At 33.8% G+C, this 26,583-nt stretch overlaps 3 protein-coding genes across 3 annotated transcripts in view; all 3 read left to right on the forward strand.

Annotated features, from left to right (window-relative positions):
* Positions 1 to 26,583, forward strand: part of LOC126776693 (prolyl 3-hydroxylase sudestada1) — a 382,982-nt gene that overhangs the window by 215,590 nt on the left and 140,809 nt on the right. The window lies entirely within an intron of this gene.
* The window catches only part of LOC126776707 (neuropeptides capa receptor-like), a gene marked incomplete at its 5' end in the record, with an annotated part of 85,208 nt that overhangs the window by 36,994 nt on the left and 21,631 nt on the right, over positions 1 to 26,583 (forward strand). The window contains one exon of the mRNA XM_050499340.1: positions 17,172 to 17,371. Within this exon, the coding sequence (XP_050355297.1) occupies positions 17,172 to 17,371 (200 nt within the window). The remainder of the gene's footprint in view (positions 1 to 17,171; positions 17,372 to 26,583) is intronic.
* LOC126776699 (uncharacterized) overlaps positions 1 to 26,583 on the forward strand; it is a 150,287-nt gene that overhangs the window by 21,194 nt on the left and 102,510 nt on the right. The window lies entirely within an intron of this gene.

Genomic DNA, 26,583 nt, shown 5'->3' on the forward strand with positions numbered 1-26,583 from the left:
CAAATGTAAGCATTCAATGCTCCTGGATGGTTTTCACACCTCATTGAAATATTTTAGCTCCGTCCCACACATTCACTCAAATAATCGAATTTTCGGATTGAATTATTGACTCAATTATTCAAATAAAACATGCTTTTGAAATGAATGACTTGCTTAATAAAACGTTTTATTTATTAGTATTTTTCGACAATATTGTATTTATTAAAATCCTAGCTTTTCTTAGCTAGTTTAACTCTAAATATCATAATATTTTATTAATGCTGTACCATACTACGTTACGTAGCGGCTGAAGAATGATGAAACACTTAAGCCTTCCTCATGAATCACTCCATCTATTGGTGAAATCAGTTGAGTTTATCGCATTCAGACAGACAGACCAATGGACAGGCAGACGCAGCGGGGTTACGTAGGGGGGGCACTTTGCTATAATGTTTAGTTTTCAGAGAAAATTTTTACAAACAAGATAAGTGTTCACCACCATATTATATTAGGTTTGTTAAAATTCAGTTCAGTTCAGTATCAGCCTGTAAATGTCTTCACCGAAAAGCACGAGATGAATTATAACAGAAATTAAGGGTTTGAACCCACAATCATCGGTTAAGATTCACGTGTTCTTACCACTGGGCGATCTCGACTTGAAATTATTTAATGTATATATAATTTTACACATTATTTGCACGGTAACAAACTCTCGTGTGGCTACTATATAAATACACCTACATATATACATAGATTATTATTTTATAATTTATTTGTAACCCTCGAATTAAATGCCTTTCAAGTTTGATTGATTATTATCCATGTAAGTTATGCTATAACCCGAAAACGTATCATTTTTACGGTATAAGTTTCATAAATTCGTTCAGAAAAACGGTGTGTTTGCGTTATTAGAGGTGGTATCCTACAAGTTTTTTTAATATGAGTGAGCTGAAGTGTTTTAAAGGTTATCGACATAGCCCAAAGGATTAGCAAGCTGAAGTGGCAGTGGGCTGGACACATATGTCGCAGAACCGACGACCGTTGCAGTAGACGTGTTCTGGAGTGGAGACCACGCCTTGGCAAACGTAGCATAGGACGCCCTCCAGCTAGGTATACGCAAGGTAGCTGGCAGCGGTTGGAGATTGGCAGCTGAAAATCGAGCTCAGTGGCGTGCCATTGGAAAGACCTATGTCCAGCAGTGGACGCGAAAAGGGTGATGATGATGATGATGAAGTGTTTTAAAGCGTTATTTATATTAAAAAGAGTAAATTATGGCTTAATGTTATTAGATAGTTAAAACATATTTTAAGATATACTTTTATGACGATAAATAAGCCCGAGGTGATTTTTTATTATTATAAATAATGACGTCAGCATAGTCGAAGGCGTCGCTCATACTCACAGCTTATGTAGTTGTAATAGTAGAAGAACGTGAACTTATTATTAATATCTTTTATTCAGCTATATTACACGTGGCGCTTAGCGATGTAAGAAATGGTTGCTATAAGAACATAACGCCAATATCTACGGACGGTAGAGATCACTAACCATCATGAAATCTTAATACAGAAGCGAATATCTTGGACTTATTTTATATATGATAAATATTTTTTGAGAAAAGGCGTTATAAGTTAACCTTACTTAATATAATGAATACGCTCTCTATATTCTTTTGAATTGAAATTTAAGGTAAAAAATATAGTAATAAAAATAGTGATCATTATTTTAAAATTTATACTCATGTGTGCTTGAACTTTTCAACCTTTATAACAGAGCGAGTTAAACGTATGCTTTGAGGGTAGAATGGGGGAATTTTATATTTGCTAATGATCTGTGCTCAGGAATTTTACGAGGGTTTAGTCATTTTTATTTCTAAACTAAAAACGTAAGTAGCTCTTATAATAAAATATGTACATTATATTAAATATAAAATGAAAATAAACGAGCAAATAGTCAACCAAAGAGTGATAGCAAGTGGTCACCTTCAACCATTGGCATTGGCGTTACAAGAAATTTTATGTCAGCGTCTTTACACCTTTAACGCGTAAGCATATAAGCCAGCATTTCATTAAAACCATGCAACATTTCGGTTCACTAACATTGTCACATAATACTATGTGCACGCGATCTCTCGGCACTCCCCAGGAGACGAAGAGGGTATTCTATCACACTCAGTGTCAGTAAGACCCAGATATCCCCTGTTCCATTAGTTTTCCAGTGAGAACGAAATTGTTCACAAATCATTTAGATTATGATCTTAAAATAATCATTCAATTAAATTAATATAAAGAAATAGTTTGGTTAATCTCCAAAATATTATATTGTACTAATGAAGTAACAAAAGGATTAATTGGCTCAACTATTCAGTATTACATTGTGTTTCAGAGGTTCGGCGAAAATATGCGACGATATTTTTAATGAAGTACTTGTTTCTCTATATAAAATAATTAGACAAAGACACTGGTTCACTACCCTTTTTTCCTCTATTTGTCAAACGATATTTTTTTATTGGGACTGAGAACTTTTTTTGGTATCGTTCGTGTTAACGTTTGGAGCAGTTGATAGAAGCTCAAAGTTCAACATACGATATCATATACATGTACAGTACAGTACAGTACAGTACAGTAACAGCCTGTTAATGTCCCACTGTTGGGCTAAGGCCTCCTCTCCCTTTTGAGGAGAAGGTATAAGGTATGTAGGTGTTTACGTGTGTATACGTGTGTTTGTGTTAAATTTTCAATAACGATGATTTGTGTGTGATACAATGCTTGCACTAGTGACATCAAATAGAAGGTTTTTTTGAAGTAACAAATTAAAAATTGTTTCTCAATCAATATAAGTGGTAGCTTTACATTTGATTCCATACTTTAACATGGCAATTCAAATTATTTTAATTTAATTCATTTAAATTGATATCGAAAACTTTTATCAATTTAGGATATGTAAATAAACTTGTTTATTTTCGAGCAAAGTGATATTGTACGAATGCTTCTACTTTACAGTTTATTTAAAATAACGTAAATGAAACTTAATTTTAAAAACAAAATGAAATTAATCTTGATGTAGTTTACTCTCATAAATTATAAAAGTAACGTAAAACTGTAAAAGTAAAGTCTGTCAATGTCTTGCTGGGCTTAGACTTCCCACCACACTGCTCCGATGCGGATTGGTGGACACATGTAGCAGATTTACACCCTATGTATTTCTTGACTATATGAAGCTCGTGATGAAAAACAAACATGAATCAAAAACATTAAAATACAGCGGTGCTTGCTCGGGTTTGAACCCGCATGTCTCAATTAAGAAAAACGTGTTGTAGCCATTGGGCCGCCACGGCTCTTTTTAAAACAACTTTAGGTAAAATGTATTTCTTACTGGTAATTTTAGTGAAATATTCAAAGAAAGTGCTGCTTAATTTTATATTTGTAAATTAATTCAATATAAACATATATTTGAAAGTCAATTATTTACAAAGATGAGAATGAATTTACTTATTCTATTAAAATAAATTTTTAATAGCAGTTGAACTGCTGTTTAATGTTTGATTTTAAGAAAGTTGTTTTGTTTCGACAATATTCCATGAGGTCTGCACGTCGTGTGTAATATTTCTACTAAAGAAATACGTCTGCGTTTAAAATTTGAATTTGTGTAGGGAAAGAAAACCATCTAATTGGCAACTGATTAGAAAAGGGATCGCGTCGCGAGCGTGGCGTGTAAGAGACGCGTGGTGATTTAAAATTTTGCTAGATTTTTAGACCCGTATATAATATTATACATATATAATTAAAGCGCGCTTTTAATATGCCAGCTAGGCTAGGTTTTAATAGCCGCCTGATTAAGTATTACGAAAAATTCTAATGTCAAACAATTTCTCATAATACATTTGTTTAAGTAACAATTTATTACATTTAGGACGTAAATAAATATATACAAATCAACACTGATGAAGATTACGGGATTTGACGGGTCGGTTGTCGTGGTCGGTAGACACTTGCCTTTCACGCCGAAGGTTGTGGGTTCGATTCCCACTCGGGACAGACATTTATGTGCATGAACATGTCTGTTTGTCCTGAGTCTGGGTGTAATTATCTATATAAGTATGTATTTACAAAATAAAAGTAGTACATGTAGTATATCAGTTATCTGGTTTCCATAGTACAAGCTTTGCTTAGTTTGGGATCGGATGGCCGTATGTGAATAATGTCCCAGGTTATTATTATTATTACAACCTAAAAATGGCGATCCATGATAAAGGTGACCAGATTATGGTATGACTAGTATGACACCATCAAGAAAGAAATCCAGAATCCCACAACGACAACTAACACCCCGAAGTCAACTGGTACACTCTCTGGAATCTACGACGTCACCAGCTTTTAAGCCTGAAACGTTGCTTGTGAAGCTGCCTGGAAATAAGTATTCAGGCACATTAAAATAACATTAATATAAATTAAAGATAAGATACACCAAAGGCACGGACACCACGACTGTGGAGATACAAATACATGATTAAACATAGCGCTTCGAATGTTGCTAAGAAATACGAATACTAGTAATATTGAATTCCAATTCCGATTCTCTGAGCAAAAAATGAACTAGCCCCTTTTGTTACTAGTGGAGGCAAAAATCCAATATGCTTCTTATACTGTATATACAAAAGAACATTATGATAGTCAGAGAAAGTACAACGAGATAGTTTTATAACTCGTAACTATTTGAAACTATTTGATTTGTTATTTATAATAATCGGTGTAGCTGTTAAAATTTTCTCAGAGTTGCTTAAGGGATTTGAAAAGTACTTTAAAGTATATAATAATCTATAAAATATAAAGGCAGAGAAAAAACAGTTCAGGACCTTTTTCCACAATATGCGTCAGCCGATTTTCTTTTCCTTATTTTGTAGTAAATAAAAATAAGAGTAGATAGACATTGTATGACTTCAAGTTTGTGGATAGTATAGTTTTGGTTTGAAATTTTCATGTTTTATCATTTTCTGAAAAAGACGTGTTTGTTGATAAACATTCTTAATTATATTATAGCTTTTATTGTCGCTTGGCCCACGGCTTCGCCTGCGCAATAATCGAAAACCCAGTTAAACGACATAAAATGGTCAAAATTTGTTAATTTTAGCTATGATAATGCATGAAGAAATAACTAATATTCACAACACACTTAGAAAATACTAACTTTCGTATTAATGATATTTTTGCGATTATTAATATTCTAGTAATACTGAATAATTGTAAACTCTCCTTATATACTATATTAGGTGTAGTATTTGAGCAATTTCAAAATAAACAGTAGCCTTCTGTAAAAAAATATTTTATTTGTAATGTTGTTTTTTATAAAAAACTTTAGCATAATGTGTTAGAGAATATAGTTTATTATAGAGAAAAATAAGAAGGAACGCGGAATCCGAGGTATTTTCTCTTACATATCGAAACAAAACGGACTTTGTGGCGTAATTTTTTCCGTTGTGCGACTATATTTAAAAGCAAAACTAAAGTATGAAACTAATAAGTCTTTTTTAACTTTAACTATACTAGTAATCCGTATTATCACTTTATAAATCAAAGAAAATAGCCGTAGATTCAAGGATTTACACAAAATAAATGTGTTTTATTCATTTTTGTGACTGTCTGGTATCTGGTTGTCCAAGTTAAAAGCGACTTTTTAATTTTAATCCGTATATATAATATTTTAATTGATGTGAGTAGTTTTTTCGAAAAGTAATATATTTACTGTATACATAATTATGGCCGCACGGAATTAAATCGTAAAAACTCGTAGATTTCATAGACTTAACTTCATAATTTCGAAGGAACATAGTGACAAAATGGAAGTCTTAAGAGAAAAGGTTGTATTCACATGATTTCAAAATTGCTTAAATGTGTATTTATTATGACATACATTTTGCTTTCGGATCTAGAAACGAAACGTTAAATTTATAGCATATAATGCCAGTTGATCATTTTTTATACTTTTATTTTCTTTTACAAGTTTTTGTCCGACTGTGTTTTCATAATCATCTCTTAGCAGCAGCGCCTGGCGATGAAGTCAAGGGGTGTCAGCTTTGGGTAATTATGTACTTCATATTGGATGGAACTGAAGACAAAACCCAAAAACTTAAGTGATAAACCAATGTCGTCTTCATTTTATCTCCTGTTTTCGTACTAATAAAAAAAATGGTTTCCTCTCAATGCAGCTTGCAATTAATTTTCCACACCCGGAACGGCATGTTGTTTAAAACCAAAAAAGGTTAAGAAACTTTTAACAAACACGTTCTATTGTTCGGAATTCCAACGGAAGTTTGCCGATCGATTTATTGTATGAGGAATCGCTTCAGATTTTCGTAACCCGAACACGTGGTCGTAAATCTTGAATATGTGGATTTTCTCGTTCGATTATAATATTCTAATTCACCTTTGAAAATAAAATTCATCATTGTATATTTATGGTCTCAATTGTGATCGTATCGCTATATATAAATACAACCTTAATCATTTATAAGCCTATCAGTTTTAAGATTATACGGTACATTAACCGGCTAAAATCTTTTATTGTGAGGTCTTATGAATATTAATGCGCATGAAAGCAAACCTTGTTGCGGCTTCGCCCGTAAAAAATGTAATGAAACAGAGGACCAAACATTTTCACATTCCCTTTTTGAATCGTAATTCAAATCTTTGAAACCATAAAATTTTACTCTGAATTAATATAAAAGCGATTTTTGTCCTAAAGAATAGCTATACGCGCAATATGCTATAGCATAAGTTCTCAATATGCTTTTTAATATAAAGAAGTAAAATAAAACAAATTAAAGACTGAGCCGGGATGGTCTATTAGTTACAAGGCATGCCTTTTAAGTTCTGTCGTTTCCATATTTCCCGGCAATTTTGAATTTGGAACTGTTCTATATTCGAATATGTTTAAATTTTGAATCTCAAAACAGTTGAAAGTATTAGGATTAATGCTATTGTTTAGTCACAGTGTCGATTGGAATCTGTCAGGTTACGTACGAAAATGAATCTTTCTAAGGCAAATGTTCGTGCAATAATTTTCTACAACTTTAGAAGAGGCCTGACACGGCTTCAGTGTTTTGAAGAGCTAATATCTGTGTTCAGTGATGAAGCCCCATATCTGCGGACTGTCGAACGCTGGTATTTAGAATTCCAGCGTGGACATACTAGTGTTAGTTACAAATCTCGCGAAGGACGCCCAAAATCCACCTTAACTGAAGATAACATAATTGTTGTGAGAAAACTAATTCACAAAGATCGTCATGTGTCGTATCGAGCGATAGAGGCTCTATTAGGCATCTCAGGGACAACCATTTAGAAGATTGTGCATGAAGCGCTTGGTGTGAGAAAGCTAGTTTGCCGTTGGATACCGCATCTGCTTTCCAACGATCACAAGGCGGCCCGCGTCAGATGGTGTAAGAAAACTCTTCAAAGGTTCAACCGAGTACCGAGTAACCGAGTTGGAAAAACCGGCCATGTTGCGACTATTGCACTTGAAGATCGTAGAACGGTTAACGCAGAGTGGTATACCACAGTTTGTTTACTACAAGTCATCGCCGAACTTCGAAAATCTAACTCAAAGCGATGCATCATCCTGCACCACGACAACGCAAGCTCACACAGCGCTCGTCGAACGGTTGAGTATTTGAAGCAGGAAAAAGTAGAAATTCTTGACCATCCTCCATAGAATCCTGACCTAAGCCCTAACGATTTCTTTACATTTCCTAAAATTAAGAAAAGTCTTCGTGGTCAATGGTTCCAGTTCGGTGAAGAAGCGTCTTCACCGAAGAAGAATGGCTGACTTGAAAGCGTCGACTACGCTTTCAAGTCAGCCATTTTGAACACCACCACTTTAGAGTGGAATAAATGTTATAATAACTGGTTTGAGCGAATGGAAAAGCTACGTGGTGAATACTTTGAAAAACAATAAAAAGTTCTATAAGGTTCTAGTTGTGTTTTTTCTTCAAACGACAAAACTTAAAAGGCATGCCTCGTACAGTACGTCAATCTTAACAGTTGATTGCGGGTTCAACCCCGGGCAAGCACCAAAAAATATTGCTTGCCACTTCTAAATACACATAATATTTATTGGTAACAAAAAATCTAAATGAGTTTGAGTTTCTATAGATGAGTCTTCTCAAGTCTTTGACTTTTTTCTGAACTGGTGGTAGATTTTTGACGGTTAATAAGAAAGCGTAAATTGATTGTAAATAATAATTCTACAGTTTTCAACTATCTATGTAATTTAATTATCAGAAAAGTAATTACTGAGTTCTCGCCGGTTCTTCTCGATAGAATTTACAAAAGGAAATATAAATTAATTTTAGGTAAATTTTCATTTTGTTTTTAGCCACCCGATAATAATCTAATTGAAAAGTCAATTATTAGGATTTCACAAAAGTCTACCTATCAATAAAAATATATTATATACTTTGCGTATATTAATTAGATACTTCGATTATTAGAAATATCATTTTTATTAAAATAAAGGGTTCCAAGTTACAATTACTTACTTACTATACTCCACCTGATGGTAAGTGGTAGTAGAGTCCAGTTGCGACGACGGCCAGTACAGTCGGGAAGAATGTTCTGCAATAGCCGCCCCCGCCTTGCCAGCCCGCAAGATGCCTCTTCACGCCTCGTTTGAAGGAACCCGGGTTGTAAGAGAAGGGGAACACGTGAGCTGGTAAGGAATTCCATTTTTTGGAAGTGCGACAAAGAAAGGATTTGCCAAATTTCTTTGTGCGCGATTGAATTGATATCACAGTTAGGCGGTGACATCGAGAACCAGCACGCGTAGATCTATGAAGGAAGCAGGAATTAGAGAGAATAATTTCTCAGAGCAAATGAGAAATCTTTCTTCTGAGAAATTCTCAGAGCACTCGCCGTGATACAGTCGATAGAAAACTCTGAGCGCAGCTATCTCTCGACGCAATTGTAAAGGCTCGAGGGTGTTTGTGACCTTTACGTCGCCAATAATGTGAACCTCACAAAATTATATTAACTTTAATAATTGGTAGGGCTTTGTGCAAACCTTCTGGGCAGGTACCAGCCACTCATCACGTATACTAACGCTAAACAGCAATATTATAATATTGTTGGAATCCGGTTGGAAGGGCGAGTGAGCCTGTGTACAGGCACAACGGAGATAACATCTTAGTTCCCCTGGATGGTGGCGCATTGGAGAAGTAAGGGATGATTAATATATATATTGACAATGTTTATGAGTTGTTTATACCGCTTACAATCAGGTTGCCCATATCGTCCTCGAAACAAATATCAGTGAAAGATTTTGTCTTATTATTTTTAATTCCGTGATTGACGCCGTTGTCCGCCTTATAGTTACTCCTTAAATTATATTCAGATATTGTTGTTCATTTCAAAATACGTTTTGTTTTTTTTCTCTTTCAAAACAAATTTCAAAAATGTCTCCCACCATCTAAGGAGGATTTAGAGCACTTGTATACACTTGCTACAAGTATATCTTTATAATTTATCACCTCTGTATTAATATTATATATATAGTATTAGTTGTAGTAATAGAAGTTCGATTTGATTATAAGCTTTAACGAAAGTCAAATCTTAATTAAATATACACAGTAAATGGAATGAAGTTATTGTTTTTCGTTCTACCTTCATTTAATCCGTAAAACACAAAACGTCAAATAGCTGGAATACACATTTATTGCATTAGGATTAAAATGCTTTAAAGTTTCAAGCGAATGAATATCGAACTAATGGATACCCATTTCGATTCGAACTGAAATTGCGAGTCTAATTTACCAATCCATAAATGGCTTTCAATGTGTCTTTCACCCTTTGAATACAAGGGTGGACTTAGTAAGGGTAACTTAACTTAAGGCTTTTGCACCACACAAAAGGTTTTTAAAACATTGTGATAGGCGATTCGACTAACTTCTAACGATTCTTCCTCATTCAACAATTTTAAATTCGCTTATCATTAGCGAATTTACTAACATACCTTACCGGATTTCGGCTTCGGCGGCGGATTAGCTAACTACCCAGGATGTATAATAGTATTTGCAAACTTAGGTGCACTCTATTTCCTTATTCTCATAATCAGATGAGACGGCAATCTTACACCGGAGAGAAGTTAAGGTTAAGTAGTAAAGTCAAGGAGCTGTTCAAGGGGTGGCGGAAAACACCATCTTAACTCAACTCTGCAATTAAGGATTTCTTCACAAAAGTAACACAATATATTTATTGTGACGACCTCGAATTCAGTTTAGAATTTGCTATTTTAAGCCTAAATGTAATGACCCTTGAGTTGAAATTGGCTTGAGATGGCAGCCGTACAACCCATAGCCAGATAATTAAATATAAATCTTACGTTCAGGATTTGAATTCACAAGCAATCAGACACCCTTTGCATTATTCCAGCTATCTACCCTTTTAGAATATATTTTATCATCATTAGACATACTTTTCAATGAATGGAATTATATTTATATATTTCTAATTATATTAGGAAGCAAAGCAAGCAATCCTTACGAATATTACTACTTAATGTGAGGGTCTTTGATAGTCAGTAGTAATCTTCATCCAAAGACACTGTCACTGCGAGAAGTAGATACTGTACTCCTTGCCACTGTCGATTAATCATTAACCATGGGATCTAAGATGTTTCTTGTGACAGCAATTAATTAGAACATACAATACAGTCAACCTACGTATAATACGTATTTCAAGAGAGATTCGTCAACTGCGCATATTATATAGATCTGTGCGGAAACACAGGTACAATTTCTATTCCCTCATTATCATAACCCAACTGGAAAGAGTTCAGCTTTCATGGCATGGGAGTGTATATTTCCAATTTCTGGACTGGTATTGAAATTCTTGGTCGGAAAAACCCAATAAGTTTTTATTGGTGCAACCTGGGATTTGAACCCAGGACCTCGGGTCCGAGTCACTAGACCAACGAGGTAGTCCACTCACGCATACTGGCTATGTTAACCTCAATTGTAAGTTTGTGCCTGTTTACATAATGAGCATAAGCTACTTATTTACGACGAGAAAATTTTCAAAGTTCCAGGAACTTTTCTGTGCAAACAGACTTAAAATTCGTCGAATCTGATTTTGAAATGTCAAAAACTTTTCGCTTTGTTCTATTCATTTCTTGTGATTATTATATTTATGGTATTAACGAGTGGCGCTTGCTTTGTAACGCCGAGATGGTCTAGTGGTTAGAACGCGTGAATCTTAACCGATGATCGTGGCTTCAAGTCTTGGCAAGCGCCACTGAATTTTCATGTGCTTAATTTGTGTTTATAATTCATCGCGTGCTTGACGGTGAAGAAAACATCGTGAGGAAAGCTGCATGTGTCTAATTAATTGAAATTATGCCACATGTGTATTCTACCAACACGTATTGGAGCAGCGTGGTGGAATAAGCTCCAAACCTTCTCCTCAAAAGGGAGAGGAGACATTAGCCCAGCGGTGGGACATTAACAGGCTGCTACTGTACTACTGCTTGCTTTGTTCTTGGAAAAGCTAAAAAATATATTATTACGCGTGCAACATGAAATGTCTCTCAAGATATTTAAATAAATTTAAATAAATGCACTTACTAATCAATACATTGTCAAAATAAAAACTACCACATATTCGGCAAACCTAAACCTAGTAACAGAATCTCAACGGATTTACTTTTGCCTTAACTTTTATTTAATTAACGCTAAAAAACCTAACTAATATTGTATATGAGAACCTGAGTTTGTTTTTCACGGTTTTAGTACTTAATATAATATTATATTTATAAATGGCCGCGTTATCCAGTTTCACTCGCTTTAAATTTAGCCTATTGACGTGACAGAGTGAATTACATGTTCTTTTAATATATAAAAGGAATCTGTGATAAGTGTCTTGTCACATTTTTCTTTCTCACGATATCCCTTAAGCCGTTTTTCTTTAAGCTCATGATTCACACATTTTCTAGAATATGTGAAAGGTAATCTATCATGTTATAGGAGACAAAAGTGTATTAAGCAAGTTATTCATACACTTGCATGAGATTAGATTTTACCACGTTTTTTTAAATCGTTATTGATCCTGATCGAGGTCTAAAGGCAGTTTAGTAAATATGCCACTTACTCGGCAGTTTTTCCGAACCGACGTGACTCGGGAACCTGCAACAAAAGAGCTTAGTTATTTTTTAAATGCCGGCAATATACCTCTATTGTAGTCACATCAGGTGAGCCGCCTGCCAGATTGCTTTCGATTACATAAAAAATAAAATAAAAAGCCTTTATTTAAAATTCTTAAATTATTAAAGTTGCTATGTATAAATATTTACGAAGCAGCATGTTTCGTTAAGATTTTTAAAAACAATTACTTTAACACTAGTAGAATATTGTATCATTTATATTATATCCTTACATATTGTACATGCCACCGTGTAAAACAGCCCTCTGCTCAAACATATAGCATAGGTGACCATATTAAAGAGCTGTCTTATTCTAGATTCAAGAAAGTTACACAACTGGTTGGTTACTCTTTGAATAGTAATCATATTTTGCTTTAGATTTTAATAGTAATATGTATATTGTGGCTTGCACCTTTGTAAGGTATTGTAGCACATTTTAATATTTACTTAATTTTATTTAAAATATTTACGAGTATTTGTGATGTAGTGACAAAATAGTTATTATGTTTATAATAAATTAATTGCATTTGATTGAAAACGAACTTAGTCCAAATACGCTGCCATAGTATCTATCTCGCTGTTTCCCAGACAAGCCTATAAGAAGCCTATACCCAACCCAGGCACCGAGTAATACTAGTCGTATTACTTAAATAATTTTATCGTTTTACATTTCGCCTTGATGTTTTACCGGAATTAAAAGATAACTTAATTTTATCGGATAATAAAGAACAGAGAGTGCTGGAGCAGTTCTATTTAATGCGCTGTAATTATTCTTAAGAACCCATTTATTGCGATTAAACATAACTAGTTGACATAATTTATCGTTTTATTATATATATTATATATATATATTTAGATTATCGTTTTATGTTTGACCTTAACTTATAATTTGCTTTAATATAAAACTTGTCCAGTATTATTAATAAAATGTTTTATATTATTTTATATGAGCTAAGTGATGTCAGATTTTATAAGCGATTACTCAGAATCTTGTGCTTAAGAGAATAAAATAGATTTCATTAAATATAAGTTTAAGGTATATTAACAAAGTTATGAATCATTTTTGTACATTGTAGCGGCACTTCAGTCGGCGTAGTGTGTTTGCTTGCGTGATTAGTTTTACATAAGACCACCATTCTTTTCAAATTTTCTAGAGTCAGATGTCGAACAAAGCTGCGCCAAGACTAGTGAAGTAACATCCTTAGATGCGTCTGACTTGCGTGTTTTTATCCAAGAGACGGAATTTTATTTTGTAATGTTGATGAAAAATCGTTGTAATATAAAAACTATTTAAGGAAACTCAGCGGGACTCGTTCTCCAGTTGTCAATATATTTTGTCTTGTAATGAAGTCGTGAGTATTTCATTTTGAATGAGTATAATTTTATTATAACATGTTTCATCATAATAGAAAATGTTATTATCAGAATTTTAATTGCGATTGAACTGGAAAAAATGTACCACGTGTATCAACCAACCCGCATTGGAGCAGGGTGGTGAGATAAGCTCCAAACCGTCTCAAAAGGGAGAGGAGGCTATAGCCCAGCAGTTCCACATTTATTTACAAGCTCTTACTTTACTTACTTTTTTAGTATTATTTATTTAAATCTTCAAAGTAAATTATTATTATGTAAACATATGATTCTTATGTAAGAATATAAAACATTTTTTTATCTATGCAATATTTGGTTGAATTTTTATTATAACTGTGACGCTGAAGGATTTGACCAAAGAGTAAAAGTTCATATATATTTTATTATGATAAAACAAAAAAAATATCAAAGTAAGTTCACTGGTGGTTGGGCTTTGTGCAAGCCCGTCTGGGTAGGTACAACCCACTCATCAGATATTCTACCGCAAAACAGCAGTAATTGTTATTGTTGTGTTCCGGTTTGTAGGGTGAGTGAGCCAGTACAATTATAGGCACAAGGGATATAACATCTTACTTCCCAAGATTGGTGGCGCATTGGCGATGTAAGCAATGGTTAACATTTTTCACAATGCCAATGTCTATTGTCTTTGGCGACCACTTATTACCTCATGCTCGTCCACCTTCTTATACTATAAAAAAGTTCACTGCTGGGCAAATGCCTCATCACCTCTTAAGGATGTTTAAAATAAAAAGAAGGATTTGATCAAAAATCTATACAAGTAAAAGTTGGTAAGTATATTTGTTTTTGTTATAAACATTCCACAATGCGAGTAGATGAGTTTTAAAGTTATACATATTTAGTCATTATAATTTATAGTTAAGGAAACATTTATTATAAATAGTTCATATCTTTAAGTTTTAGAAGATAATTTCCGTTAAAATTTACTCGATAATTGATGCAACGAAGCTATCAAGTTAGCTTTTATTCTTTATAAAATTTTATTCTTTAAACATATAATGTTTCTTTATTTTCGGATCAAACGATGCTCACGATGTAACTCAACGTTGGTCGTAAACGTATTATTCTCATTTATAAATCTAATAACTTCGCGATGAATTCGATTGGGTTGAATTCCACAAGTAAATTCTTTCGTAAAATTGGTTCCGAGAGCTCGAGAAACAACTTCACATTCGCAAGCTACGCTAACATTTTCTCAATATATTATTCTAAAGCCGATGGCTCAGTGAATATACTCGTATAATTTAGCCAAAAATCTCTGGTTCAAATCTAAACTTGAATTTTTATTGAGCTTTCACGTATCGAATGAATCTAATTATTAAAAGGACTTTATTCTCATCAAATGTGGAATAATACAATTAAATTCAGAGTTTCTTGCCCGGGTATGAACCCACAATCTTTGAATAAGATACGGTTGTTCTAACATCTGGGCCAATAGAAGCGGCACCTAGTTCTTGCAAGCCACTGTTCAAATTCCATATAAATCATCCGACAATGGACCTGGTAAAAGACATTGTCATTTGTCAAGAACAGATAATCCGCGTCCGAATTAAAAGATTACCTTTATTCTGAATGCCTGTTTACAGTTTTTTTATCTACTTTCATCTGAACAGTCAGAAAAACTTAGTAGCCATTGAATGTATAAGATCGAGGCAAAAGAATTAGGAGAAAAATTTATAATTTTAAAATAATACAAAAAGGTTTTTCTTTAATAATATCATTTTGTAATTAAATTTGATAAATTAATTATGTAATTGACTAGAAAAAGGCACATTTCTACATAATTATATGTTTATTTAACTTTATAAGGTAACTTTTGATAGTATTAAATAAGTGGGTGGATGGTGAACTCTCACAACAACAGTCAAAATTTTACATAAACAACCGATAAACAAGAAAAGTTAGTATTTGTGTTCCAGTTTAAAAGGTGAGTGAACCATCTTTGTTCGCAAGGTTGATGGCGTATTGGCTATGGTGACCATTTACCATCAGGTGATATACATCATATATACATACATATATATATACATCGGCCCCTTCGCCTTCCTATTTTATATAAAAAAAATCGAAATACCCTATAAATTTAAAAGTCTTTAACCATAGATAATATAATAAATAGTAATAATAATGAGTGATTAAAAAAAAACTAATTTAAAAGTTTTCATAATTTATATAATACCTTATAAAACCTTAGAAGTTACAACGATATGCAAGTAACCATACTTGATCATGTTCCTTTTATGACATGTAAACAGGCAAACTGTCATAACAATCATCGTCTTGATTATAGTTTACAAGGAAATTGGTATTTATATATAATAACCTCGTTTACATCAACAGCATTGAAGCCGATCTTAAAGGCTTTGTTTGTGGCTAACAGACTATTATTTGAGAGGTTTTGTGTCTGTGTACAGAAACTACGTTGTTCATGAATAGTAATTAAAGGCTCGAGATTGGAAACCCTTTGCTGCAGCGATCTATTATCAACGCAATTATTTAAGATTTTGGTGGTGTGAAAATTGTTATGTATTAAATACATTGTACATTTTGTAACAACATGTAACATAAGATAATCACGACACATTTGATTCTATTTAAGAAAAAAACATACACTAAAAACATTGTTCTAATATACATTTTAAATAAAAACTAAACAATATGCAAAAACTACAAACACTAACGAAATTAGGATGGGACTTCTTTAGAGCTAAATAGAATGAGTCGAGATAGCCCAGTGGTTAAAACACGTGAATCTTATCCTATGATCGTGAGTACAAACATGGGCAAGCACTATTGAATTTTCGTGGTGGAATAAGCTCCACACCTTCTCTTCAAAAGGGTGAGGAGGCTTTAGTTCAGCAGTGAGACATTAACAGGCTGTTACTGTTATACTAAAATACTATAATATAGCCTATATCTGTCCTAAAAATAAACTTATATAATAATAAAGTTCCATGTCCAATCGTATTCATTGGATTGTATTGTGCACACTATTAAAACACCAAAATACAAATAAAAGTTATTGAGATTTTTAAGAGCAAACATATATTGATAGTGACCTTGTCCACGCGCTATTAGAATGGGATGAAATTTTGTCAAAGTAAATCGAAAATGTCAGTTCTCAAGCGCAGTGAAGTTCTGAACAATAATTATCCGACTAACACTATATAAATAAAAGGGAGGTTCTTGATTTTAGCAGATTAGGTATGTCTACATATGACTAATATGTAAATGACTTTTCGAAATGGTATCTATCTTTGCACTCATTATTTATTCAATTACTATAGTCGTTGAATATTAAATCTCTAAAATACAAAGGTATGATGAGCAAAAATCAAAGTAACATCACGTCGTAACGTCTAACGAAAATTGTCAGGATTGTCAACACTACCGCTAACGGGCGGACCACGTGTGTCTCAATTCCAATGGTCGAATACCAAACTAATCGCGAGCCGATAACAAATAATTTTATACACATGCGTAACGAAACACGATCCAATTGTTTCTATGTGATTAAATAATAACAACTTAACCTGATCTTATCCATACAACCTAAGGTGTAAATGAATTAACGACAATTACATTGTCATATTTTAATTGTTTAATTTTATTTACAGGGCATCATATGTGTCGGTGCTGACGATAGTAGCATTCACCCTCGAGCGCTACCTGGCAATATGTCACCCGCTACACATCTACGCCGTAGCGGGCCTTCGGCGAGCGCTACGAATAGTCCTCTCTCTATGGGCAATATCGCTCTTGGCTGCTTCTCCATTTGCCCATTACACTACAATTAACTACCACGATTATCCACCACGTAAGTAAATATACAAATATTACTTAAATAAATATTGATAGTTGTCACGGGGTTCTCGTGTGTACCGGGTTCGTTCGACCAAGACCGTTACATTAATAAAACTCGTTATAAAATTATAAAATTTACAACATAAAAAACAGGGTGTGGGCCGCTGATAGTATCTGGTCAATTAAGTTAACATTAATACAAATAAAAATAATAAGTTAGCTGTAAGCGAGTTGGCATCGGTTAAAATTAAGTGATAGATGTAAATAGATAAGCAGGATAGGGCAAACCCTGAACGCAGTGTCACAATGAGTGAACAAATAAATAAAAGCAGTACGAAGCAGCAAAAGCACCAGCAGCAACAGCAGGCTACCGGTCAAGCAGCCTCTCCTCCATAAAACAGTTTATTTAACGGTTTATTTTATAAACCGGTTAGATTATGTAAAATAAATACAATATTTTAATAAAAATTAAAATATTGAAAAAATCAAATTTATAGTCTACTTTGTATTTGATAGATATTTACTTGTCAGTAGTTCTTTGTGCGAGCCCATCTGGGTAGGTACCAGATGCAATGCTTATTGTATTTCAGTTAGAAGGTGGAGTAAACCAGTGTAACTACAGGTACAAGGGACATAACATCAAAGTCAACTTATAATGAAAATACTAATTTTGTTATACCGATGTACACTCAACGAGATCTGGAATTATTATATAAAATTATAAATAATCATATTGATTCGCCCTATCTACTCTCTAAATTGTTTTTCCATTGTCCGTGTATCAGTGTTAGACGTAAGAAAACATTCTATGTTCCTGTAACTAAATTAGCTAAAAAAAAATTTCTAAATATGAGTTGTAATAAGTATAACCAGATGTTTTTAGATTGTGATATACTTCATTTCTCTCTTGACAAATTTAATTGTTATATCAAAAATATTTTGACTAATGGTACTGATTTCATTAATTGTCATTGAATGAATATGACATTTTCTCTCTCTCTCTCTCTCTCTTTTGGACCTAATTTCTAATTGATTGATAAGTTTATCTGTTATCTGTTGCATCTACGCCTGTTATGTGTTAGTCAATCATTGGAAACTTTTGTTGGTAATGCTTTGTTAATATCTGATATTTACAAAATTTGTTATGTACTGTTTGGGTCTATTAAATAAGAATAAAAATAAATAAATATGCTTTACATGATAAATCACTAAGTCATATTCAAAGTCAAGAGTTACACGTATCAGAAAATACACATGCTCTACGCGACACGTAGACTGATTTTAATATTACTTAATATCAACTTTATCGAATATGAATATAAAGTGCTCTCAGAATTATATTGTGTAAATAAATATCAAATATATTTAATTTAAAGGCCGGCAACGCACCTGCAAGCCCTCGGCTGTTGCAGGTGTCCATGGGGGGTGGTTGTCCTTTCCATCAAGTGATCCTCCTGCTCATGTACCGTCTTACATACAAATTTTTATATAAAAATAAAATCTTCAAGTGGTTTTTATTACTTAAAGCTTCAGTATAAAGCTGTACAAACGAAATAACTAAAATAATTAATTAAGGTAACACACGTATGTAAATATCTAAATGCTGAGTAAGAGCCGGTTCTCGCCTTAATTTCTAGAAACCACATGTGGTTGACTTATTCATTCGCTGAAATATCTTGAATTCCATTTTCTGGTTGCAAATAAATTAACTCGACATTCAACGTCGTGTCTATTTGCACCAAGATCTTGTTGCCTTAATACGCTTGTCTTGGCAAGAAGTCTGAGCCAAGTCTAAAATTATTATGAAATTGGAATGCTGATACGCTGATCTCATATATCGTTAAATGGTATACGAGTAATTACACAGCCTAATTAACAAAATATGCTTCAAAACAATTTTCTCTTCGCTTAAGTTCACGTGTATATTTATACAACACATGTATTTGTATGTTGAGTATTAATTATTGTTGTTTAGAAAAAAAATATTTTTTTCTGTGACATATTTACAAACTTCCTAACGTTGGCTGTGAGAATAGACTAGATAATGATTTTAGTGTTTTGAAAACTAGATATATATATAATATAATTCGATGGCAGCAAAGTAGATACGGACATCTGCATTTTTGTGAAAATGCTTTTTTTTACGAAAATAAGCTTATATTAACCTTATCTACAAGTCTGTATTAAAGTAAATGAATACATCTACACTCGAATTTTAAAAATCGTCGCAGTAGAAACGGACATTTGGATTTGTCCGCCTTTACTTCGGAGTATCCACAGATAATTGAACCTCAAACAAAGACATCAGTCACTTATCACACTCTTGCGCATACGCGGTTACGCGGGTACGCGGTTAATTTATCGCACTTTTTGTTAAAATTATATTATTTATAGCACTACATTTATGTGTCCTTAAAATATTAGTGTCTATCAAAATACCTACCATGACTATTCCCAAAATTATCAAACACTGTAGCGAAGGAGAATCAAAAGCAGTTGACGACGCAGAATTTAAATAATAACTTAGTTTATTCGCACCTCATCGTTAACGTTTCGATCTCTTTTTCCATTAGAAGTAGTTTGAAAATGATAATAATTGTTTAGTTATAAGATTTTTTTATTTTATACTAATCTTTACTAATATTATAAAACTAAAGAGTTTGTTTGGTTGAACGCGCTAATCTCAAAAAATACCTAATAATATGTTAGTGTTGATTAGCCCCGTTATCAAAGGTTATTATTATATTTAAAATCAAACTAAAACCAATAGTAGCTAAGCATCAATAAAAAAATGTTGCAGAAACGGGTAAAATGTATTCTTTTTGAGAGTTTCTGTTGCGTGTGCTGCCTAAAGGTTTAAAGTTAAGCAACAATCACGTATGCCAGAATTGTTTTTTTTGAAAAGATAAAAAAAGCGGCCACGGTATCATATGTGTATCATTTAAGGTGACTTACTATAAGCTTTTTTATGGTAATCAAATTAGTTCTAAAATAATCCATTATTTGCGTAGATTTTCTTCTCATTGTATTGTTAAATTTATAATTACTCGTTTTTTTTAATAGTTAATCATAAGCACTTATTTTTTAATACAGATTTACCTTTCAGTTTTAAAAGGATACAATTTCTTATGAAGGTATCGTTTGCAGTCAATAAATAAAGCACAGAGACAGACATTAAAATATGTCGGAATAGATTTAAGGCAATTTTGTTTTTCTCATGGCTAATTGTATGTTGCCCTATCTAGATCTGGATGCAGCGATAACCAATAAATACTTATATCCCACGAAAATTAAACTAAAAAGGTTTTTATTACTGACACACTATAAATCCGCTTTTAGTGAATTCTTTAAGTTATAAGAGTGATTAAAAATAGCCTGATATTCTGCAAATTTAAAGGGTGATTATACTTTTAAGAAACAGTGATATTCTTTTTTTTATCTGTGTGTTAGCATTATACTTTATTTATATTAATTAATTTGTGTGGTTTAGGAAATTAAATGAGTTTAACTGAGACGTAGATGAAGCTATGTGAAATGTTATATGTGAAGTAAATGAAGACATCTACAAAATTTTAGTATAAAAATGTTAAATACTGTTTTTATGTCTCTGAGATTTCTTTAAATATCCTTAAAAATAGTTCTGGAGGTTGTTACCTTAAGTTATTAAATATTTTAATTAGAATGAGCTCTATTTTGATTACAACGAATAAACGGATATCAGGCAGATATCTTCTTTTACGTTGAGGCTTTTACAAAGTAAAAAAATACATCTACATTATTTAAAAAAAAACAACGAAATAGCGATAAAACCCGTTACAAAATAAATATAAAATGTTATTTTAAATCATCACGAAAAATTTCAAGTTGATTGATACATAAATGTCGAAATGGTAACTTTTTTTTCTTAATGTGCTCTTCTGAAAAATTACTATTATGTAGATGTCCGTATTTACTTTGCTGCCATCGACTTATATACCCGTAGTTTTAAATAGATAATAAATTTGCATAAAAATATTCTAACCTAAATATTGTAACCTAAAGAATAAAACTTAATTAAAAATGCTTAAATCGCAACTCCGTTTTTGCCGGAAATCCGTTAATTATGAGTTGGTCTTGCTTTTAAGAATTTTGTAAAAGAAATTCGAAAAAAAACAAAAATATTTAACAACAGTTCTAAAATAGATTTATTCTATAGATTTCACTTACGCGAATGTATGAAATAAGATTAGTAATGAAAAAAATAGAACGCTTAATTTCAAATACTAATCAATCAATCAATCAATCAACAGCCAATCGTTGTCCACTGCTGAACATAGGCCTCTCCCAAGGTGCGCCAAAGCTCCCTGTCCTCCGCCTTCCGCATCCAGTTGGTGCCCGCCACCTTCTTAAGGTCGTCGGTCCACCTGGCTGGAGGGCGCCCTACGCTGCGCTTGCCGATTCGCGGTCTCCACTCTAGGACTCGTCTGCTCCAACGGCCATCGGTCCTACGACATACGTGACCAGCCCACTGCCACTTCAGCCTGCTAATTTTGCAAGCTATGTCGGTGACTCCGGTTCTTTTCCGAATAATCTCATTTCTGATCTTATCCTTCAAAGATACTCCGAGCATAGCTCGCTCCATAGCACGCTGAGCGACTTTGAATTTGTGGACTAGTCCCGCAGTTAGTGTCCACGTTTCGGCACCGTATGTCATGGCAGGTAAGACGCATTGGTTGAAGACTTTCGTCTTCAAACATTGCGGTATAGACGACTTGAGGACTTGACGAAGGTTGCCAAATGCTGCCCATCCCAAGCGAATCCTTCGATCGGCTTCCTTCTCGAAGTTGTTCCTACCGACTTGTATTATCTGTCCTAGGTAGGTATATTCACTAACAACTTCGAGAGGTTTCCCCTCGACGTATATCGGTCCCGGCACGACATGCCTATTGAACATGACCTTGGTCTTGTCCAAGTTCATACCGAGACCGACACGCCGGGAAGACTCGCCTAGGCTACGCAGCATTTCGGTGAGTTGTTCCAGCGACTCTGCTATGATGACGATATCGTCGGCAAATCGAAGGTGTGAGATGTACTCGCCGTTTACATTGACTCCATACCTAGTCCAATCCAGCGTTTTGAAAACGTCTTCCAACGCGTTGGTGAACAGTTTCGGGGATATTACATCCCCCTGTCTCACCCCTCTGCGCAGTTGGATCGCCTTCGTCTTACAGTCCTGGATGTGGACAGTCATTGTAGCGGCGTTGTACAGACATCTCAGTACCTCGATATATCTCCAGTCGATATGACATCTCTGCAATGAGTCGAGCACTGCCCAGGTTTCGATGGAGTCGAAGGCTTTCTCGTAGTCCACAAATGCCATACACAGCGGCTGATTGTACTCTTCGGTCTTCTGCACAATCTGCCGAACAGTATGGATGTGGTCCACGGTGCTGTAGCCTGATCGAAAGCCGGCTTGCTCTGGGGGCTGGAACTCGTCAAGTCGTCTGGCGAGACGGTTCGTGACGACTCTTGAGAACAGCTTATACACGTGACTCAGGAGGGAGATTGGTCTGTAGTTTTTCAAGAGGGTTTTATCACCTTTCTTGAAAAACAGTACCACCTCACTCCCGCTCCACGTTTCCGGGGTCTTGCCATGTTGGATGACGGAATTAAAGAGGCTTGCTAGCTCTTTCAGGACCGGAGTCCCTGCCTTAAGCAACTCTGTTGTGATTCCGTCATCTCCCGGAGCTTTGTTGTTTTTAAGCTGTTCTAGAGCCGCCCTAATCTCTCCTTGGTCAACGACCGGGAGCTCCTCGGAGTAATGGCGCATAAGAGGGGCGCGCTGGTCATCAATACTCTTAAATATATCTTGAAGAGAACAACTGCCCATAAAACCTCTCTACTTCTCCGATAATCTCAGGCCTAGAGGTAACGACCCCACCATTTTCAGTTTTAAGTTTTGTCAGACGCGGCCTCCCAAACTTGCGAGCGAACACTTTCGATCCCCGATTTTGCTCAATCGCAGCCTTGATGGCACGGGTATTGGAGCGTCGGAGATCGCGTCGCGTCAGCGTTTTTATTGTTCGGTTTAAGGCCTTATCTGACAAAAACCATGGTAGTTCTCGTCGTTTTCTCATGAGCTCGAGTGTCTCAGCAGAGAGTTTTGGTGCGTTGTCTCTTCTCTGTGGCGGAAAACACTTGCGGGATGTGTTTTGCAGTATTTTGACCAGCGTGTCGGTTCTATTTTTTATTTTTATTTATTTTAAGGACCACTAGTAGCTACTACATGTTTTAATGACAAATGTAAAACAATTTAGTGAAAATAGCTAACATGTGAAGCTTTTTAAAGTAGCCACAACAATTACAATATTTGTTTTAAAAATACATTAACACATAATTATAGCAACATGAGTAGAAAGATTAAAAAAAAAAAAAGTCCAAATTGGTACAAATTAAAGATCATAAAAAAATAAACATGTACTTAATAAAATTAAAATTAATAACACAAATAGTTTGAAATTGATATAGGTACAAATTAAAATTAAATAATTCATTAAATTCATGCAAAGTTTACGTTACAAAAAAATTACTAAAAATATACTAATTAATACAAAATAAAATTAAGATAACATTATTTATTATTTATTTATTTATTTATTATTTATTTGCATCTCTCAACAATTCTAGCGCCCGTTTACGATAAATCATGGCAGAATCATTAAAAATATCTAGATCTTGACAAAAACCATTGTACAACCGTGATGATCTAGGCATTGGTGCATTACATCCTAATTTCGTTTTTGATATTCTGACATCAAAAGTGCCCAGAAAACTACGAACATTGCGCCTTGGAATACGATAGTATATCTTTTCAAGTAAGTAAGTACAGTCGACCTCGTTACGAATTATCTTAAATAGGAAAGAGAGATCTAATAATTGTCTGCGTACAGAGAGACTATCCATATTAAAGTCTTTCAAGAGATTGCTGTAATTTTTATTAGATTTATTGTATGAGGTTTTTTTGTTTCTGGATAGATGATATACAAATCGCTTCTGTATTCTCTCTATACGCAGACGATGTACATTGTAACAAGGATTCCACACAACACTACCGTACTCCAGTACACTACGCACGTAAGCGTTATAGATTATTTTTTTCGTGTTATTCGTGAAGTGTTTACCATTTCTAATTAAAAATCCTAACGTTTTGGAACTTTTCGTAATTATTTTATTGAAGTGCGGGACAAAAGTAAGCTTGTCATCAAAAATGACACCCAAATCACTTATTTCAAAAACTTCCTCCAACTTGATGTTATCAATGCTATATATTGTTTTGATTATATTGAGATATTCTCTTATCAATGCTGCTTATTCAAATACTAAATCTGTTTTAAAAAAATAGCTTAACATGATGTATGTCTGGCTTAAAGTAAGTTTGCAAGACTTAACCAAAAACTTAAATAATCTCTTGAAATAACTCAAAAATGCCATATATATGCCAATAAAAATATGTTTATTCAACATTCATATAGATTAAGATTCTAAACAGAAAGTGATCCTATAAGAATTAATGTATTTTACGACACGATAAATGAATCGGAGGAAATAATACATAGTGTTACATATTTTATACATAGCGCGAATTTTAAGCAAGTTATCACAAAAATACGATTTATTAGAACAGAAGTGAAATTAATTAAAAATAGTTAATTAATCACAAAATTACGGTCATTTTATTAAGACACACTCGTACAGCGCAATACAAATTAGCTAATTATGCGAAAAAAAATATTTAATAGATAATGTCATGGGTCAACAACGATCATCATTCGCTAATCGTGAGATAGCATCCTTAGTAGGCACGAATGCTTACGCTAGATATGGCTTTGTGACGAGCTGATTCGATATTGTCTTGAGACATAATTCATGGCAATGGAAGCGTACTGTTCATTCCTATTTCCAACCGCTTAGTTGACAGCACGATACGAATTCATAATAGATGAAAAACGTGTTCCCCTCATCATTATTTCAGCCGAAAGACGGTCCATTACAGTGAGAAAAGCTTAAGTTTATTTTATACACAATGTAATCAAGAAGAGCTTATAATGTTATTATTTTTGAAAGATGAAGCAAATTTATAATATTACAGCGTTATTCGGTATAAGAATTAGAACATTGTTTTTAAAGTCTATACATCGATATTATATAAATATTTAAATAAGTATTTATTTATATGTCGTTAAAAAAATATTTTCTTTACTCATTTACTCAAGCGGCCGCCTTGACCAAAATGAGTAAAGAAAATATTTACACATATCACAAGTTTGTGCGCAAATAAGTGCATTCTCGATTGCCTCAGTCTTGTCAAATCCGATGACCGGAATGAGTTCAGGCACAGGGCTTGTAAGCCATCAGACCAACTAGGAATAAGAGGATGGCAAAAAAACACGCGACGGCACCACGGTAGTGCCTTGTGATCGTGTGGGTAGATACAAATATATTGAAGTTATCATTAGTCTTACATTAATTACGTTTACGATAGCCAGAGGATTTGAGAAAAACCAAAGTTTCTATTAACACACATTATATTAACATTCTATTATATTTCAGTGTTGTTCGGAGTAGTACTTGTGTAAACATCAGTTTGTACCTGTGTCGATTAAAATTAATAAAATAAAATAGTTCTAATAGCTTTTAGTGCAAAATCTGCAATTGACTATAGTGCCTATAATTAGTTTAACCATAATTCATATCAATCGTGTCCAAAAAGTGCAGTTTTTTACCTAAAACTATACTCCTAAGTTGCTGTTATTAAGTGCTAGTGGAACAAAGTTATTTTACACCACCCACTTAGCACTGATAATTATTTGCTGCTAAGCTTAAGTACTCTACTGATCAACATTTTCGACCTCCATACCATCCGCACAAATAGCAGCGCGGTAGTAAAAGTGACTGTAATTCAAAGACATCGAGGGGTACCAAGATCAAATCCTGAATACACCGACCTTTTTTTTTTTTTTTTTTTTTTTTTTTTTTTTTTTTTTTTTTTTTTTTCTTCTATTTATTTATTTTTATAAGTATGGTTGTGTGCTACACATGTAACAATAATTTACTTGTAACTCAGAAGAGAGTTAAATGTTCAAATACATCATGTAACCGTCATTTTCATGCGGACTGTATTAAGTTCAATGAGGCACAATCGAGCCGAGCTAAATGGGTTTGCCCAATATGTCAAGGGCCGAAATC

This window comes from Nymphalis io, chromosome 21 (assembly GCF_905147045.1).
Source record: "Nymphalis io chromosome 21, ilAglIoxx1.1, whole genome shotgun sequence".
Classification (NCBI taxonomy): domain Eukaryota; kingdom Metazoa; phylum Arthropoda; class Insecta; order Lepidoptera; family Nymphalidae; genus Nymphalis; species Nymphalis io.